Source organism: Schistocerca nitens, chromosome 4, assembly GCF_023898315.1.
Source record: "Schistocerca nitens isolate TAMUIC-IGC-003100 chromosome 4, iqSchNite1.1, whole genome shotgun sequence".
NCBI lineage: Eukaryota > Metazoa > Arthropoda > Insecta > Orthoptera > Acrididae > Schistocerca > Schistocerca nitens.
Genome location: NC_064617.1, coordinates 913,327,117 through 913,347,322, shown reverse-complemented (window position 1 = coordinate 913,347,322; position 20,206 = coordinate 913,327,117). Strand labels below are relative to the sequence as shown.

General features: G+C 45.3%; 1 protein-coding gene across 8 annotated transcripts in view; it reads left to right on the top strand.

Moving 5' to 3' along the window:
• LOC126253494 (cytochrome P450 6k1-like) overlaps window positions 1-20,206 on the top strand; it is a 482,739-nt gene that overhangs the window by 209,573 nt on the left and 252,960 nt on the right. For 3 of the 8 annotated variants that reach the window (XM_049954869.1, XM_049954871.1, XM_049954868.1), the window contains exons 3-4: window positions 11,122-11,360; window positions 15,843-16,105. The exons of the other annotated variants lie outside the window; for them this stretch is intronic. In XM_049954869.1, the coding sequence (XP_049810826.1) occupies window positions 11,122-11,360; window positions 15,843-16,105 (502 nt within the window). The remainder of the gene's footprint in view (window positions 1-11,121; window positions 11,361-15,842; window positions 16,106-20,206) is intronic. 8 annotated transcript variants of the gene reach the window in all.

Here is a 20,206-nt window from a genome sequence, read left to right as displayed (position 1 = left end):
TCTATCCCTCCTACCAACTTTGATCCTCCCTCCCTCCTCCTGTGTCTTGTTCCTATGGGCACCCTCTCTCCCTTCTCGCCCTCCTCCCTCTATCCCCACTCCTCCCCCGGGCTTCCCCTCCCTCTGTTCCTACTCCCGTCTCCTCTGCCATTGGCATCTTTACTCACCCCTCTCCCTCCCCCTCACCATTCTTCCCCTCTTGGCAGGTCCCCGGATTTGTACACACTAAATGGACATTCGCGCACCAGAGATCATCCCATCAGTTTCTCGTGTGTGTGCCGTCATGTTTGTGTTAGTGTTCACCGTCACACTCCAACGTTCACCTGTGCCGTCGAATCATGTGTTTGTGCGCCGTGCCAACATGTTTCAGTGTAATTTTCGTCGAATGTGAACGGCTCCGTGTTTTGTATTTCTGTGTCTACTGTTTTTTGCCTGTCAATCTATCTACACTCCTGGAAATGGAAAAAAGAACACATTGACACCGGTGTGTCAGACCCACCATACTTGCTCCGGACACTGCGAGAGGGCTGTACAAGCAATGATCACACGCACGGCACAGCGGACACACCAGGAACCGCGGTGTTGGCCGTCGAATGGCGCTAGCTGCGCAGCATTTGTGCACCGCCGCCGTCAGTGTCAGCCAGTTTGCCGTGGCATACGGAGCTCCATCGCAGTCTTTAACACTGGTAGCATGCCGCGACAGCGTGGACGTGAACCGTATGTGCAGTTGACGGACTTTGAGCGAGGGCGTATAGTGGGCATGCGGGAGGCCGGGTGGACGTACCGCCGAATTGCTCAACACGTGGGGCGTGAGGTCTCCACAGTACATCGACGTTGTCGCCAGTGGTCGGCGGAAGGTGCACGTGCCCGTCGACCTGGGACCGGACCGCAGCGACACACGGATGCACGCCAAGACCGTAGGATCCTACGCAGTGCCGTAGGGGACCGCACCGCCACTTCCCAGCAAATTAGGGACACTGTTGCTCCTGGGGTATCGGCGAGGACCATTCGCAACCGTCTCCATGAAGCTGGGCTACTGTCCCGCACACCGTTAGGCCGTCTTCCGCTCACGCCCCAACATCGTGCAGCCCGCCTCCAGTGGTGTCGCGACAGGCGTGAATGGAGGAACGAATGGAGACGTGTCGTCTTCAGCGATGAGAGTCGCTTCTGCCTTGGTGCCAATGATGGTCGTATGCGTGTTTGGCGCCGTGCAGCTGAGCGCCACAATCAGGACTGCATACGACCGAGGCACACAGGGCCAACACCCGGCATCATGGTGTGGGGAGCGATCTCCTACACTGGCCGTACACCACTGGTGATCGTCGAGGGGACACTGAATAGTGCACGGTACATCCAAACCGTCATCGAACCCATCGTTCTACCATTCCTAGACCGGCAGGGGAACTTGCTGTTCCAACAGGACAATGCACGTCCGCATGTATCCCGTGCCACCCAACGTGCTCTAGAAGGTGTAAGTCAACTACCCTGGCCAGCAAGATCTCCGGATCTGTCCCCCATTGAGCATGTTTGGGACTGGATGAAGCGTCGTCTCACGCGGTCTGCACGTCCAGCACGAACGCTGGTCCAACTGAGGCGCCAGGTGGAAATGGCATGGCAAGCCGTTCCACAGGACTACATCCAGCATCTCTACGATCGTCTCCATGGGAGAATAGCAGCCTGCATTGTTGCGAAAGGTGGATATACACTGTATTAGTGCCGACATTGTGCATGCTCTGTTGCCTGTGTCCATGTGCCTGTGGTTCTGTCAGTGTGATCATGTGATGTATCTGACCCCAGGAATGTGTCAATAAAGTTTCCCCTTCCTGGGACAATGAATTCACGGTGTTCTTATTTCAATTTCCAGGGGTGTATTATGTATCTTCTTCATGTTTTTTCTCATTGTCAACTTGAAGGCTGAAGAGCAACGTAAGATGCTGCTGCCAGCCTACCTATGTATATGTATAGGTGTAAAAATTACAATAAAGGAAAAAAAATTAATTTTTAATCCCTCTGCCAGCCTGCCCCAAGTCTCCATCCTTTCCCCTCTCCTCTATCTCCTGTACACTGCTAATATGCCCAAACCTCCCCTGCCTGTTCATCTCCTCCAATATGCTTATGACACCTCCTTCCTAGCCCTATATCCTACCCTCCAACGGTTCCAACGTTCCCTCCAAACCCACCTTGACCAATTCACTGCTTGGTGCAACCAGTGGTTCCTCCGTATCAACCCCTCCAATACCCAGGCGATCATCATAGGACGCACCACCCACTCTTTCCATCTCCATGATATCTACCTCACCATTTATGGCCGTCCTATCAACCTCACTCCTACCCGAAAATAGCTTGGCCTCACCCTCGACAGCCACCTCACCTGGACTCCCCATCTCCTTACCATCCAACACAAAGCTCACAACAGGCTCCACCTCCTGAAACTTCTGTCCGGCCAGACATGGGGTCTGCATCCTTCCACCACCCTTCACATCTACAAATCCTTGATGCGTCCCATCCTCTGTTATGCCAGCATTGCCTGCCTTTCCACCCTCCCAGGTTCTATAAATCACTACAAATCCTCGAACGCCATGCACTCTGCCTCGCCTTCTGCATCCACAGTCCGCCCCCCACGTGCATCCTCTACGACCTCATCCCCTTCCCCCACCTTCTCCTTTTCCTTGAACACATCCACACACTATATGCTGTCCTTGATCCCCCTCACCCCCTGGTGTCTCCATTCCTCTCCACCCCCAGCTCATTGCCGCGCCTTTACCATTATATCCCACCCTCTCTCCATCTCCACACCCTCCGCCTCCTTTCCCAATGCAACTTCCACCATCTACCCATCCCAGATGATAAGCTTTGCCCCAACATCTACCCTTGCTACCAACTCTAACCCCACAGTCCTCCTGCCTCCTCCTCAGGGCTCCCTCTCCTCCCCCTCCCTTCTCCTGAGTGGCTTTCCCCTCCTACTCCCCCTCCCTCTCTTGTGCTCCCCTTCAGTGTCTCTGAGCTTCCTCCTGCCTTGTCTTCCCTCTTACTCTCCTGCCCCACCTGTTTCCTGCCTCTTGGTGCACCCGCTGATGACCCCCATTCTCTTTTCATCCCACCCCCTCCCCTGCCGCCCCTTGCTCTCCCCTCCTTTTCCATCTTCTCAGGCGTCTCCCTTTGCAGGTCCCACCTGGCAGTTTTATTCTTCATCGTGTGGGCTCCAACTGGGTTCATAGTGTGTTGTTCTGGAGTGTTTTTAATACTGTGTCCAACTTTTATCCTGTGCGTGTGACTTCAGTGACTTTTTTGTATTCTATGAATCGCCAACTGTGTTCTTTAACTTTTGGTCGACTTTTTTAATTGTCTTCCCATGAACGTCTCCATGTCAGTGTACTTTTACCTCCATTATCTCCCCCTGCTCTGTTTTATGGTTCCCTTTTTACTGCCTTATATGTAACATTTTATTCTTGTATTAGTTGTTATATCACTTGGCTGAAGAGCGGCGGATTGTGCTGCTGACAGCCCTCCCCTGCCCATATGGGACACAGGAATGAATTCACAATAAAGAAAAAAAATAATTCTTACCAGCCCCCTCTCTTCTATGTCCCCTCCCCCCATCTGGCCCCCCCTTTTCACCGTCATAGGTCTGGGTCACGTATCTAGTGCTGTTATAAGTGAGTGTTCAGTGTTGTGCATCTCCTCTCAGTGTTGCGATCAGCCACCATACTGTCGCTAGTTGTGTTTTTTTATCTGGTGCGGACAGGAACCAGACTGTCACCATGTTTTTTACTTGTGTCCGTCTACTTCTTCATCCACATCATCACCGCAATGTCTTTTTTATACTTTAAATTCCACACCTTACCGCCATTTTACAGTTTTTTACAATGTCACCGTTTTATCGCCTGTTTTCTTCTTTGTTTCTATTCTCATTATGTGTTTTAACTTTTCTGTAGGCTGTAGAGCAACATATTGCGTTGCTGCTAGCCTCCCCCCTCTCTTGGGAGGGGGGATTGAAATCTAATAAAGAAAAAAATTTAATTTTTAGATTTCTGAATTTGTATCACACAGGATACATTTGCAACAATCTTTTGCAATTTTTACTGTGATGTAGTTTTTATCTGTTCTACATTAGGATATGGAATGAACGGTTGGGCAATCATGGGAATAACTTGTTGTGACTTGATAGTGCCGCCATTGCCGCAGTTGCCTGCTATCATCATTTTTCGTAATTGTTGTTAGATGTATGGTCACAATTCCCATTATATATTCTACAACCAATGTTTTACATTTGAAAATGACGTAGTTCGTTGAAACCGCTAATGTAACTCTCTATTTTAAAGAAAACTGTTATGTAGTGTGACTATGGCTTCACTATCGTACTGTCAAATAAACAGCTGACTAACTAGTAGAATGTCCAGTATGGCTCTGCCAGCAGTGGCAGTATGCAGGGTGATTCAGTGACGACGTTACAAACTTTCAGGAACGATGAAGAACGGTAAGGTATTCTGATCCGGAAACGATCGATTCGAAAGTTATATCAGTGGACCTCTTCTACTGCTGGCTCCTTGCTTTCCATACTTCGGAAGAAGGTAGTGTTGACTGAAACAAGAAGAAAATGTACAGTGTATATTGGCTCTAAAATGCATACTTTAAAAGCTATGAACACTTGTTCAACGGAACGAAGATGTTTCATAGCAAAAAGAAGATGAACAAGTGCTCGTAGCTCTTAAGGTATTCATTTTAGAGCCCATGTTAAGAGACCATTTTTGCTTATTTTATTTACCATTTCTCAAAATATGGAAAGCAGTAGGGTAGGTCCACTGCCAGAGGTACCAGAACGATTTTCACTTATAACTATCGACCCAGTAGTTTCCAGACCATGGTCCCTTATATCAGACTGATATTTTACACTTCTCCATAATCCTTGAGAGCTCGTAACATCGTGAGGAAATCACCCTGTTTAAGTACTGGCACAGTCCTTTAGTACACGCACACTGCTACACTTGACAGGATACTGCGACGCTGTGAGACTCTGGAGATCACATTATGAGTAAAGCAGTGTGTCCGCTTATATCCACGGATGGAGGACGAATATTTATTTGCAGACTATTTGCCTGATTAAAACTACACGAGCTTTCGGCCAAGCACTCCTTGGCCATTGTCAAGTGGTGTGACTGTCAGTGGGCTGTTGGTGCGCCTTATATACGCTAGCTGCCGGCTGTGACATCACTGATGCCCGTGACATTGCCATATATGGACATGTTTTGAGTCGGCGCTCGATCAGCCCTCTTTAACCACGCGATCGCTGGATCCCACGCAGCGCAGAGCTTCAAGCCACCGTCTCTATTCAGGGTGTTTGTGGTAATTTTTATTTCAATAGCTTACTTTATTAAACTGTCCCAGAAGCCATTAGTGCGAGCCACGACAGGGGTATCGTCAGATTTTATGTGGTGACCGTTTTCTAACGCATGCTCAGCTAATGCAGATTTCTCTGGATAGTGTAGGTGATAATACCTCTCATGTTCTTTCCTCCGTTATTCCACAGTGCGCACTGTTTGTCCGACGTACTTCTGGCCACACTCACAAGGTATTTCGTAGACTACAGGTGTTCTGAGACCTACTGCATCTTTAACTGGTCTCAGTAATTGACGGATTTTCTTTGGAGGCCTGAAGATTGATTTGATCTTGTATATTTTCAACAGGCGGCTTATTTTGCCCGACACAGAGCCACAGAATTGCAACAAAGCAGTTTCTTTTCCTGCTCTTCGTCGGTGGTCTTATTCTGATATTTCCCAGAAATCACTTCTTTCACCTGATGGGCGCTGTAGCTGTTCTTCCTGAAAACCTTGCGTAGATGGCTCAGTTCATGGGGCAGGTTATCGTGGTCTGATATTACTCTTGCACGATGCGCCAATGTTTGTAAGTCAATATACAATTGAAAAGGTACCCACTACAGGTCTCAACTTGTCATGTACTACCGAGAGCTTGGGTGTATTTAAACGCACTGTCAAGAATTACTAAACTCGTCAGAAATACTTACTCGCTTCCCACTGGAGATATCTGCTGGCAACCATAAGAAATGCAGTGTCACATGCAGTGACACTGCACCACGGCCCATCTCGTGGCCCTCGAAATCATAATGTGGTCCATTGCAAGCGCCCTCTAGGGAGTTCTGATCGTTACTACCTGGAGCCACACTGTAGACTGGCCTCGCAGCATAAAGCCCTCTATGTGTGCCCACCGTATCTACTGCAGGTCACAGCATTTTGACATATGTTTGTTTGTTCTAAATGTGTGTACTGTTTACGGTTAAACGCTTCTTGCATCCTCCAAAAAATGCACAAGCACGAAAACGAGACGAAACACCATTCACTAGCACAAACTGCAGGAGCGGACAGCATGCTACTAAAGAAGTACTGTAATATAATCGCTCTTGGATGAAAAATGAAATCCCCCTCCCCCACTTCCACTATCACTTCCTGGAGTGCCCCCCCTGGCATCCCCCCTTCCACCTTGCCTTCCCTCCCCCCACTCACCTATTCCCCCATCTCACTCCCCTCCTGTCTACCTCCACCTCTACTCCATTTCCCCAGCCTCCACACGCGCAATGGCTCTCACTCCTACCCCTGCCTTCACGTATGCCTCAGCTGCCACCTCCACTGCAACCTCTCAGATGGTCAGCTTCTCCCCTCTCACCCCCACCCCCCAACCAATCACTTCATCGTCTGCCTCCCCACCTGCACTGTGTCACACCTGGCCACAACTGACACCACAGAACCAACTGCACTTCCCTGCACCTCCACCACCATGCCTGACTGATCTCTCTCTCCTCCCAGGCTACCCTCACCCTCCACCTCCCCCTCCTGCCATCGTCTCCATGGATACCACCCCTCCTACTGTCACCCATACCCCAGTCCCCACTCCACACCTTTGTCCTGTGAACCTCAGACCCCAAGTTCCTCGATGCCTGCACCCTTACCATGGAGATACAAAAATATCTCCCAGGTGCTCCATCTACCAACTGATTCCCCATGGCGACAGTCCTCATCAAATCCCCCTCCCCTCCTTACATATGGACCTCCTCTGCATCACTGATACCCTTCCTCTCCTCTTCCTCTCCTTGTCAGCCCCAGCCTCCCCATTGCCCCCCCAGCCTACATGGCCATGATCAGCAAGCTCAGTCCAGTAATCATGGAGGATGAGGTGATGGCTGATATAAACTCTCACCCTGACCTGGAAACCTACTCTGCCTGCTGTATCCACAATGCCTCCAGTCCCACTTACCTCATGCAGGTCTTTTTGGAGTCCACCCCCTCCATCGACCACCTCTTCACCCAGAGTGCCCAGATTTTTCACAGCTGCCACCAAGATGGATCCTCCAAATACCCTGTCCCAGACTGGTTTTTCCTTCTTCCCCCCTGAGTCTCTGCACTTCCTCCTCGGCTGTTTTACTCTCCTGTCCTTTCCTCCCTGGCCCCCTTCTGGCGCGTCCCCCACACAATCCCCCTTGTGTCTCCCCTTTACCACTGCCCCTTGTCCCCCTTTCTTCCTTTTCCCTCTTATCCCTACCCCTGGCAGATCCTCCCAGTTTGTTCTTCATCATCAGTGTGCTTCATCAGCGTTGTGTTCGGTGCCGTTCTACAGTGACATCTAGTGCTGTGGTTTTAATCTTGTGTTTGAATTGTATATAGTTTTGCTGTCCATGATTGTTCTGCGCTTTGTCTCCCATCGCGTGGCTGCTATAATCATTCTGCAACTTTTATGCTCTGGTCATACTTCGTCTTGTGTTCTTTTAATCCTTACAGTGTGTGATTTTTTTTGTGTAAAATACCTTTTTAGATTTTTATCTCCATTTTCACAGTCATCCCCTTTTCGATATGCTCTCTTCCATTATATTTCCCCTTTTTAGATCTACGTTCCACCATGTTTTCTCCTTTATCTACATCTACATATACATCTACATGGATACTCTGCAAATCACATTTAAGTGCCTGGCAGATGGTTCATTGAACCACCTTCACGCCGGCCGGAGTGGCCATGCGGTTCTAGGCGCTACAGTCTGGAACCACGTGACCGCTACGGTCGCAGGTTCGAATCCTGCCTCGGGCATGGATGTGTGTGATGTCCTTAGGTTGGTTAGGTTTAAGTAGTTCTAACTTCTAGAGAACTGATGGCCACAGCAGTTAACTCCCTTAGTGCTCAGAGCCATTTTTGAACCACCTTCGCAATTCTCTATTATTCAAATCTCGTATAGCGCGCGGAAAGAATGTACGAGCTCTGATTTCCCTTATTTTATCGTGGTGATCGTTCCGCCCAATGTAGGTCGGTGTCAACAAAATGTTTTCGCATTCGGAGGAGAAAGTTGGTGATTGGAATTTCGTGAGAAGATTCCGTCGCAACAAAAAAAGCCTTTCTTTTAATGATTTCCAACCAAAATCCTGTATCATTTCAGTGACACTGTCTCCCATATTTCACGATAATACGAAACGTGCTGCCTTTCTTTGAACTTTTTCGATGTACTCCGTCAGTCCTACCAGGTAAGGATCTCACACGGCGCAGCAGTATTCTAAAAGAGGACGGACAAGGGTAGTGTAGGCAGTCTCCTTAGTAGGTCTGTTACATTTTCTAAGTCTCCTGCCAATAAAACGCAGCCTTTGGTTAGCCTTTCCCACAACATTTCCTATGTGTTCTTTCCAATTTAAGTTGTTCGTAATTGTAATACCTAGGTATTTAGTTGAATTTACGGCTTTTAGGGTTAGACTGATTCATCGTGCAACCGAAGTTTAACGAGTTTTTTTTTTTAGCACTCGTGTGGATGACCTCACATTTTTCGTTATTTAAGGTCAACTGCCACTTTTCGCACCATTCAGATATTTTTTCTAAATCGTTTTGCAGTTTGTTTTGATCTTCTGACGACTTTATTAGTCTATAAACGACAGCGTCATCTGCAAACAACCGAAGACGGCTGCTCTGATTGTCTCCCAAATAGTTTATATAGATAAGGAGCAGCAAAGGGCCTTAACACTACCTTGGGGAACGCCTGAAATCACTTCTACTTTACTCGAGGACTTTCCGTCAATTACTACGAACTGTGACCTCTTTGACAGGAAATCGCGAATCCAGTCACATAACTGAGACGATATTCCATAACCGCTCAATTTCACTACGAGCCGCTTGTGTGGTACATTGTCAAAAGCCTTCCGGAAATCGAGGAATACGGAATCGATCTGAAATCCCTTGTCAATAGCACTGAGCACTTTATGTGAATAAAGAGCTAGTTGTGTTTCACAGGAACGATGTTCCCTAAACCCATGTTGACTGTATGTCAATAGACCGTTTCTTTCGAGGTAATTCATAATGTTCGAACACAATATATGTTCTAAAATCCTGGTGCATATCGACGTTAGCGATATGGGCCTGTAATTTAGTGGCTTACTCCAACTACCTTTCTTGAATATTAGTGTGACCTGTGCAACTTTCCTGTTTTTGGGTACGGATCTTTCGTCTAGCGAACGGCTGTATATGAGTGTTAAGTATGGAGCTAGTGCATCAGCATACTCCGAAAGGAACCTAATTGGTATACAGTCTGGACCAGAAGACTTGTTCTACTAAGTGATTTGAGTTGCTTCACTACTCCGAGGATATTTACTTCTACGTTACTCATCTTGGCAGCTGTTCTCGATTAGAATTCTGGAATATTTACTTCGTCTTCTTTTGTGAAGGCATTTCGGAAGGCTGTGTTTAGTAAATCTGCTTTGGCAGCACTGTCTTCGATAGTATCTCCGTTGCTGTCGCGCAGAGAAGGCACTGATTGTTTCTTGCTGCTAACGTACTTCACATACGACCAGAATCTCTGTGGATTTTCTGCCAGGTTTCGAGACAAAGTTTCGTTGTGGAAACTGTTATAGGCGTCTCGCATTGAACTCCGCGCTAAATTTCGAGCTTCTGTAAAGGATCGCCAATCTTGTGGATTTTGCGTCTGTTTAAATTTGGCATGTTTGTTTCATTGTTTCTGCAACAGTGTTCTAACCCGTTCTGTGTACCAAGGAGGATCAGCTCCGTCGTTTGTTAATTTATTTGGTATAAACCTCTCAATTGCTGTCTATACTATTTCTTTGAATTTAAGCCACATCTCGTCTACACTTGTATTATTAATTTGGAATGAGTGGAGATTGTCTCTCAGGAAGGCGTCAAGTGAATTTTTATCTGCTTTTCTGAATAGGTATGTTTTTCGATTATTTTTCGAGGATTTGGAGATTACAGTATCAATCTCGCTACGACAACCCTGTGTTCACTAATCCCTATATCGGTTTTGATGCTGGTTGTTGTTGTTAACTGTGGATTATTTGTTTCTAAGAGGTCAAGGGTGTTTTCACAACCGTTTACTATTCGCATGTGCTCATGAACTAACTGCTCGAAATAATTTTCAGAGAATGCGTTTATGCGTTTATTTTGTTTTAAATGTCTTCCTTTTATATACTTAATGTCTCTCGGCTGAAGAGCAGCACCTATGCAAGTGCCAGCCTGTCCCAGATGAGGAACTGAAATGCAACAAAGGAAAGAAACACAAAAAGAAAAATGAAGCATTTTAAAGGTATTGGTGGTCGGTCGAGTTCTCCATCTTTCTTGTGACAGATTGGCCATGCGAACACGTTTGTGAACTTGGGCATCCGTAGCATCCAGCAGACCTTCTGGATAGATTGGAAGGCTATGGGGGGGGGGGGGGGGGGGGCAGTGATAGCAGTCACTTATGGCCCATTAGTACCTAAGGATGCACAATTCGACGTAGGCGGAGCCCCAACTTTCTGGATATGACTGTTCACTATATTGTCTTTGGGACAAACGTTTCAGTGTCACAACTCATAGTGATCGCTGAAATATATTATAGCTGACCTTACATAGCCAACAATGACTAACCGAGTTCCCTGGGGTTTTCGGGATTTAACATATGTATAAAAAGGGGCGGGGCAGCGTGAGGGTTTTCAAACGACACTGAAGCGTTGATATGCACCTGTTGTTCTATTAGTCTCTTCCATGAACCTAGTTCACATTTAGAGTGAATACGATAATTTTGGTGACCTGTAATTGTTATTATACGAGAGAGTTGTTAGTTTATCTCGTCTTCCCCTGCCATTTCAGGTGAGAGGTATGTCGGATTTTATGGAGTTGATCGTCCTATGCTGCTTATCCGCGACCCAGACCTGCTTCGCAACGTCCTTGTCAAGGATTTCACGACGTTCCACGACAGGGGAAATTTCATCGACAACGGAGATCCGCTGAACAGGCACCTCGTCGCGTTGGAAGGAAAGGAGTGGCGACAGCTGAGAACCAAGTTAAGCCCCACGTTCACATCTGGCAAACTGAAGGGCATGTTCAAGGTGAGTCGTTATGCGGTGCTAGGGCACGGTGTAATCATTTTCTGCTACAGATTCAAAGGTCGAGAGACAAAACTTATCTCTCGTAGCCTGTAAATATTTTTCTTATATCAAGATTGATGGAAGAGTGTAGGCAGAATGTGAATCCTGCTAGAATCCATAGGTCCCGAACCGATTGTAGTTTCATTGTTTCCTCAAATCATCACTTGGTAATTTTGGCACTTTCCAGCAGAAAAATGTTTTGCCTTAATCCGCAGTAATGTTTGGATAGACAATGGAAATTATATTTATGTTTCCCTTTAGTGTTTATGCCTCTTATGCAAGTATAGATTAAACCTTACAAATAATAAATTTTAATCTGCATGACGAAATATGCAACCATTTTATATCGATATTATGGCTTTCCCTGTAGGCTTCACTCGAAAAAATCGGTAGTTCCTACGTCACACTCTTCTAGGCTGATTGCCGTCCATGAGGAAATAGCAGAACTGACTTTTCACATTTTCCAGCTAATTACCCAGTGAATAATTAACCTGAAAACGCCATCTCTCTTTGCTCACAGCTATGTTCTCTAAGTAAATTGAATGTCTCGTGCAGAGCGTAATGTTCCCATTCCATTCATCTATTGCCACCAGCATGTCTGAATGTTAATTATATACAGTCGTAAGGCGAGAGGTCAGACGTAATCCAGGAAGCCGGCTCACACTCTAGTGATCAGAACAATACTCCAAGGTATATGTCATAATGATGGAATGATGACTTGATCAAATATTGCTTCGCAGAAGGTCAGTTTTGGCCTAAAGTTTATAGAGCGTCATACATGATATATATTATTAGATTCGCCAGAGCAATAACAACAAAGTAAATGGAAATCGTGCTTTACTTTAATCTCGAACACTTTTGCGATGGCTTCAGATTAGCGAAGTTGCTAAATTTCAGGCAAAATATTTTATTTGCCTAACTCCGTAACCAAACATTTCCGGACCTAAGTTTATATGAACTTTTTTCTTTCGTTTGACTTGTAGAATAACATATTAAAATATTTGCATATCTTCGAGAATCATCCTGAGTATTACTTCAAAGTACTTTAGTTAAGTCAAACGGCATGCCTGGAGGGTCTGCAGCTCGTGGACGTGCGGTAGCGTTCTCGCTTCCCGCGCCCGGGTTCCCGGGTTCGATTCCCGGCGGGGTCAGGGATTTTCTATGACTGGGTGATGTCCTTAGGTTAGTTAGGTTTAAGTAGTTCTCAGAGCCATTTGAACCATGCCTGGAGGGATTTGCGATTTGAAACCACCTATTTTTGAATTTAAGGATGGAAAAGGGACGCAGAAACGAAAAGTAGAACACGTGGAATGGATTGCAGACCTCGCATTTTAAGTGAATTCGACTACACACTACCACAGTAAGATATTGCGAGATGAGACACAAGTCATTTCTGATTTTATGGAGGTGCGTTTAAAAATAAAATCGCAGTGAAAAATTCTGAAGAAAGCACACCGTCAAATTTCCTAATACCACTGGCGTTAAAGAAAACGTGCGGTTTGGAGAATTCATTGTGGCCTTGAAATAATCATATGGACAGTTTTCTAAACGTTTTGCGGACATTTCCCAACTTACCCCTGTTTTCGAACTGTTTTGGTTCAAAGGGTTCAAATGGCTCTGAGCACTATGGGACTTAACATCTATGGTCATCAGTCCCCTAGAACTTAGAACTACTTAAACCTAACTAACCTAAGGACATCACACAACACCCAGTCATCACGAGGCACAGAAAATCCCTGACCCCGCCGGGAATCGAACCTGGGAACCCGGGCGCGGGAAGCGAGAACGCTACCGCACGACCACGAGCTGCGGACTCGAACTGTTTTCGATACCGTTTGCAGTTTCAGATGAAAGTGCCTCTGTGTATTTACAAATGGAACTGACTGATCTGCAATGTAATTTCTGTTTAAAAGCCAAATTCTTTTACGTTAAAAATGTCCCGGAGGACTATGTTGTTTCCATCAGAAAGAGTTTGCACATCTCCATAATGAGACTGAAAATGCGGTAGTAATGTATGGATCAATATGAAAGACTTCTTTCCGATTATGAAACTAAATTCATCACGATTATGTGGCAACCAGAGTGCGAAAATCTGTGAAACTGTCTGTGTCACTACGCTGCTGACAGCTTGTAGCAGACAAAACTTGTGTTAAGTCTTCAGAACTCCAAAAATAAATAAAATAACACTAAAAATTTGTTTTGTTTGTGGTCTATAGTACTGTGAAATTTGGGACTGTATTGCCATTTAAATGCGAAACTTTCGCCGTTTTTCTCTCTTCCCCCTCCTCACGCTGAGACTCCGTGGCTTTGCGGTGGGGCTAGTTTGCAACCAGGCAAGAGAGCTATGGCACACGAGCTCTTGCTCGCGTGCCGAATTCTTGGTCGTCCCCGATCCACAGGTATGCTGACCAGTACTGCGTGTAGAAGGCAGCGTGGGGGGGGGGGGAGTGTGTCTTTTCACCGATTTCAGATAAAGCACACATGTTCCAGTTGTCCCACCGCTAATCTTCTCTTCCCTACCGCCTTGGCACCCGTGAGAAACTGTCATCTGTTCCACAAATAATTTGTGCGACATCAGGTCTATTATTGGTTGATTTTGCAAACTTATAGTCTATAGTTTTCTCTGGTTGAAGTGTTCCTTTTGCCGATCAGAATCACCTACCTTTGACTGCAACTGTACTCAAACTGTCAGCGCAACTTTTGTGTGGATGTTCATGAAGTACACCTTCAACTGCATTGCTTACCTAGTTTGATCATCTCTGATCTCAATTCTAATGAGTGATTTTGTTTCCTTTGCACTGCGACGTTTCAGTATTGTGTGTATTTTAGTATTTATATGTCCTTAGCGTGGAAGATACACTATGTGATCAAAAGTATCAGGACACCTGACGGGAAGTGACTTACAACGCCGTCCATCGGTAATGCAGGAATTCAGTATGGTGTTGTTCCACTTTTAGCCTTGATGACAGCTTCCTCTCTCGCAGGCATACGTTCAATCAGGTGCTGGAAGGATTCTTGCGGAATGGCAGCCCATTCTTCAAGGAGGGCTGCACTGAGCGGTATCGATGTCGGTCGGTGAGGCCTGGCACGAGGTCTGCGTTCCAGGCATCCCAAAGGTGTTCTATAGTATTCGGTTCAGGACTCCGTGCAGGGCCGGCCGCTGTGGCCGAGCGGTTCTAGGCGCTTGAGTCTGGAGCCGCGCTGCTGCTCCGGTCGCACGTTAGAATCCTGTCTCGAGCATGGATGTGTGTGATGTCCGCAGGTTAGTTAGGTTTAAGTAGTTCTAAGTCTAGGGGACTGATGACCTCAGATGTCAAGTTCCATAGTGCTTAGAGCCATTTGACCCATTTGACTCTGTGCAGGCCAGTCCATTATAGGGATGTTATTCTCGTCTAACCACTTCACCACAGGCCGTGCATTATGAACAGGTGCTCGATCGTGTTGAAAGGTGCAATCGCCATCCACGAATTGCTCTTCCACCGTGGAAAGCGAGAAGGTGCCTAAAACATCAATGTATGCCTGTGATAGTGCCCCACTAAACAACAAGGGGTGCAAGCCCCCCCCCCCCCCCCCCCAAGAAAAACACGACCACACCATGACACCGCCGCCTCCTAGCTTTACTGTTGGCACCACACTCGCTGGCAGATGACGTTCATCGGGCATTCGCCGTACCCACACCCTGCCATCGGATCGCCACATAGCCTACAGTGATGCGTCACTCCACACAACGTTCTGCCATTGTTCAATCGTCCAATGTTTAAGATCCTTACACAAAGCTAGGCGTCATTTGGCATTTACCAGAGTGATGTGTGGCTTATGAGCAGCCGCTCGACCATGAAATCCAAGTTTTCTCACCTTCTACCTAATTGTCTTAGTACTTGCAGTGGATCCTGAGCAGTTTGGAATTCCTACGTGATGGTCTGGATATATGTCTGCCTATTACACATTACGATCTCTTCAAGTGTCGGCGGTCTATGTCAGTCAACAGACGAGGTAGGCCTGTACACTCTTGTGCTGTACGTGTTCCTTCACGGTTCCACTTGACTATCACATCGAAACTGTTTAAGTATGAAAGTTCAGGAGTGTGGAAATCTCGCGTACAGACGTATGACAAAGTGACACCAAATCACCTGACCACGTTTGAAGTCTGTGAGTTTCGCAGATCGCCCCATTCTGCTCTCTCACGATGTCTAATGACTACTGAGGTCGCTGATATGGACTACGTGGCAGTAGATGGCATCATAATGCACCTAATATGAAAAACGTATGTTTTTGGGGGCGTCCGGATACTTTTGATCACAGAGTGTATGTTTCAATGACGTCGAATAAAAAAAATGAAATATTTACAGACGCGTTCATAACCCTGTAATATGCTAGTTTGCTGAAGCACGGTATCCTGCTATGTGCATTGGCAGCGAGACATTTTGTCTGTTTGTCTGACAGATTATCCAGGACTGCGGGAGGGAGATGGCGGACGTGGTGGGGGAAATGGCGGACCGCGGGGAGTCTGTGGAAGTTCGGGAGCTGATAGCGCGCTTCACCACAGACGTCATCTCCTCCGTCGCCTTCGGCCAGGAGTGCAACTGCCTGCGGAACCCAGAGCACGAGTTCCGGCAGTGGGGCAGAAAGATGTTCGAGCCCTCTACGGCCACGGGCATCTTTGTCCTTCTGATGTTTCTCAGACCAACGCTACTTGCCAGCCTCGGGTAAGATCTCTCATACTCCATTCCAGCAAAGTAAATAAGTTGATACAAAAGGGCTGATATGATCAGCGAAGTTGCGCAGTGGTTCAAACCCCCATCGAGCTGTGTCACAAAGTGCATCTTAAACTTACCAGTAGATGTCGATAGATCTTAACATCCAGCCAGTGGTTCTTACCACGTATGAGGAGCTCGAAGCTGAGGAAACAAAGAGCTTTCAATAGCCAAACAGTAGTTTTCTGCTGTGACACGTGGAATTCAAATTTAAGCTACAGCGGGGAAACAGAGTTCCTTACAACTATTTGACAACGTGAAACTTTTGTGTCAGCACTCAGATATCACTGTGGCACACATGTCTATGTCAGCATCTAGGATGGTGGCGTATTTCGCTGACGAAAACTGGAGTGATGCTTATTCTGAGGACGTTAGGAATCCAAGAACCTGTTTGTCACATGCGTTACCTCGTCCCTAGCTTCTGGAAGGCTCTCTCCGTGGGGAGTTAAGGGAACCACACCCTGCCTATCTATTCCACGTTAATTTAGGCAAGTATTTGACCCATTTCAGAAAAAACTATTTGATGCAGGACATTAATATTTGTACTGTATGTTACATGATGCTAATAGAGTCAACTGTACCAAAATCTACTTTATCCATTTCATAGATTTTAAGAAATACTTTTTTAAATTTATCAACAAAAAATATTAAGTTTTTTCTGCAGAAAATATTTTTTTGTGAACTTCCTAATGGGTAAACATTAATGAATGTAGTACTAGAGGTGGCTTTTTATGTTATGCAGAGTCTCTGAAAATTTCATTCATTTATCTATGATAGTTTCTGATATAATGGGACACATGTACTGAAAATTTTAGTTTGCGGGAAATTGACTTTAAAGAAAAAACTTCTGAAATTTGTTACTTACAGTTAACTAAAATTGTCCTGCTGCATATGATGGCCCTTCTTTGGCCTCTAGCAGGTCTTCCAGCTTCTTTTTCACCTTCCTGGATGTTTGTCTTGCTTTCTTGGCCATATTAGATGCAGACCTGTCTGCAGCGGCTATCCTCATTTTATCGCAATGTAGCAGTCCAGTGAACATATTTTCACCAGGATTAATTCCCAGCTTTTTCAGTACCCAACACTTTCCAATATTACCACAATTTAATGTAACAACAGCATCATGAACTCCTAGTTTCATTGTATGCATGCCTGCAATTACAGTTTTAGGAAGGGCTGTTCCAAATTATGCTGCTGAAACATTGATTTGGGTTCTGTGTCTGCCCACGCACACATTTCCTTAGAAGGTCAGGATGAGCCAAGTCTCTGAAAATAGGTTTAATTGCTGTAATAACAGCAGCAGGAAGAGAATGCTGGTGAGAATAAGATTCTCCAGTTGCCTGAGCCCTATTGTATTTGCACCACGAGTTTTCTCCTGATGGACACAATCCATAACATGGCTTATCATCAGTACAGGACTTATGGAAGAATGTGGCCCAAACATCTCTCTTCATTGCCGCCAGATTTTCTTTATTTCTCCTAATTGCGTGCCCATAGTATACCTGCAAGTTTTCTATTTCATAGTTAACCAACCCTGTCTGGTCAACAGTTTTCCATCTTCTAATTTTTTTCCTCGCATATCAGTCTTGTTCCCAAACATTTTTGAACATGGCCTACACATTCTATTTTGCTAATAATGGCATCTCAATATGGCTTAGAGTTGATAGTGGGTGACAGAAAAGTGGGTGTGGCACATAAACACACATGGTAGGAAAATGCTCTCCGAATGCTCGAAAAATTTATTTTCAGCAAAATCCTTTCCAGAGTAGTTAAATAAAACCTTAATCTATCTAAATATGATGAAAACAGAAAATCGATTTTTTTTTACCTGAACCACGGTGTGGTCCCCTTAATGTTCAGCTGTGTACTCTAAAGAAATGAGGAAACGCATCTTCGCTTTTTTGTGTGGGAGTTTGGGAACTTTTTGTCGCCTGATGATGCGCAGCTGTTCCTGACGGATTTTCTTTGCATGGTAAATCCGCCGCGTGTTTGCTTCTAAAGTGTTGGTGCCCTCGTTATGTCTATTATGCGAACCAGGAAAATCTTGTCTGTATACAAAGTGAAGCACGAGGCACAATAAATCATTTCTGAGATCCTCCAAGTATGCCTCCACTACATAGCCCAAGCATAGCAACCCACTAAACATAATGCAAATCACGATGATTTCCTTACGATTTCAATTCACATACATACATAGCCTTTCACATCACTCCCAGTGAAAAGTATTTAAGCACTTTTAGAGTTTATCATCCTAACAGTCCGCACCTCTTACACACACCTTAGAATTTGTTATTTTTGTCCACACTGGCATCGTAAGCGTCTATGCTGACACATAGCATCCTTCCTATATTTGTTTAACTGTTGTACCTTTTCTACAATTTATAAAGACTTCTTTGTTAAAACTATTTATTGTAAAGACTCTTTTAATTTCTTGTTTTTCCGAAGATCTTTCTGATTTTCTTTGACATGGAATGCAATCTTCTGTTTCTATTGTGGAGTGAGTTTTTCGTTATGAGGTTTTATTGTACGATGTGTTTAGGTATATCTGGATTATTTTCGTTTTTGCTGCCTTTGGTCTTTATTTTCCTTTTAATGGTGTTGGGCTGCATGGGAGCAGAACACTCGCAAGCAATATTTAACGGGAGGCCCCCAACCACTAAGGTGGTTGTCCTCAAGTAATACAGTCTAATGCTAATCCAAAATTGACAGGACGTCTTTCGCCACCCACTTACAGTGGGAGGATTTTTAATTTCTCATTCTGACACGACTTTTTTCTTAAAATAGTCTCTGAGGCAGAGGTGACCGGCTCTGACACAGTACATTAGCACAGAAAGCAAATCTGTGCGACTGGTTGACAACTATTGGTCTTTTACCCGCGCCAACGTGAGTTAGACTTTTAGACGGTTTTCCAAGTTCGTTTAGACAGGTCCAGGGGTGATCCCAGATCTCCGATTCTTAAAATACGATACACAAATATTTAAATGCGATAAAAAACAAAACAATGTTTACTCGGATCATAGATATTTGGCGCACGTCATTTCCCTTCCTAAGGTTTGAAACATTTCTCGTATCCTTTCGTGACCAGACTGATTCGCAATCTGAATTTGACAAATACGTTACCGACGAAGACAACGAAAATACTTCGACTGACTGAGAGAAATTATAAAGTCAAACCCTAATTCATAACGAACATTGGCATAACGCATTGTTACAGCAAGTGGCAGTTTACAGGAGTGCGTTATCAAATATTGACTCTGACCTCCAACCAGTACTGCGTCCTTGAAGACTAGCCGCACTTCCTCAGTCTATCATCCCACCTGATCTTACTTCCAGTATGGTTATCAGTATGAATGCACCCTAATTAAGTTTCCAACACGACCACAATTGGGGAAATGTAATAGACCTACAAACGAAGAAAAACTATTTGGGTCAAATGGCTCTGAGCACTATGGGACTTAACATCTGGGGTCATCAGTCCCCTAGAACTTAGATCTACTTAAACCTAACTAACCTAAGGACATCACACACAGGATTCGAACCTGCGACCGTAGCGGTCGCGCGGTTACAGACTTAAGCGCCTAGGACCGCTAGAAAAACTAATTCCGACAGAAGTTATCCGTATTTTGGAGACCCAGTGGGCCAAGAAAAGTGGTTGTACATTTGTAATTGCATCGAAACTAAACCAAAGGTGTCGCTTATCATAATTCATGGAACTTGCTCAAAAGCGAGTATACCGATACCAGTGGTACAAAACCCACACAGTAAAATTTCACTCATGTAAGAATTTAGTTTGTATAAATGTCATAGCAAAGCTGGTCTACGTTGGGGAGATTCAATTAATGCTCTCTGCCACGCAGGACTCAGCACACCTCTCCAGATTTGTTTGGAAAAGCCGGAAGCAATTGATTAGGTATACTCCAAGCGGAAAAGATCCACTGCAATACAAGTCACGACCAAAACTCCATTATCGACGACAATATCACAACACCGGAAGAGTTAACAGACTGATAGTATGCCGTGCCCAACCTACCATAATAATGGCGACTGATACTCCAC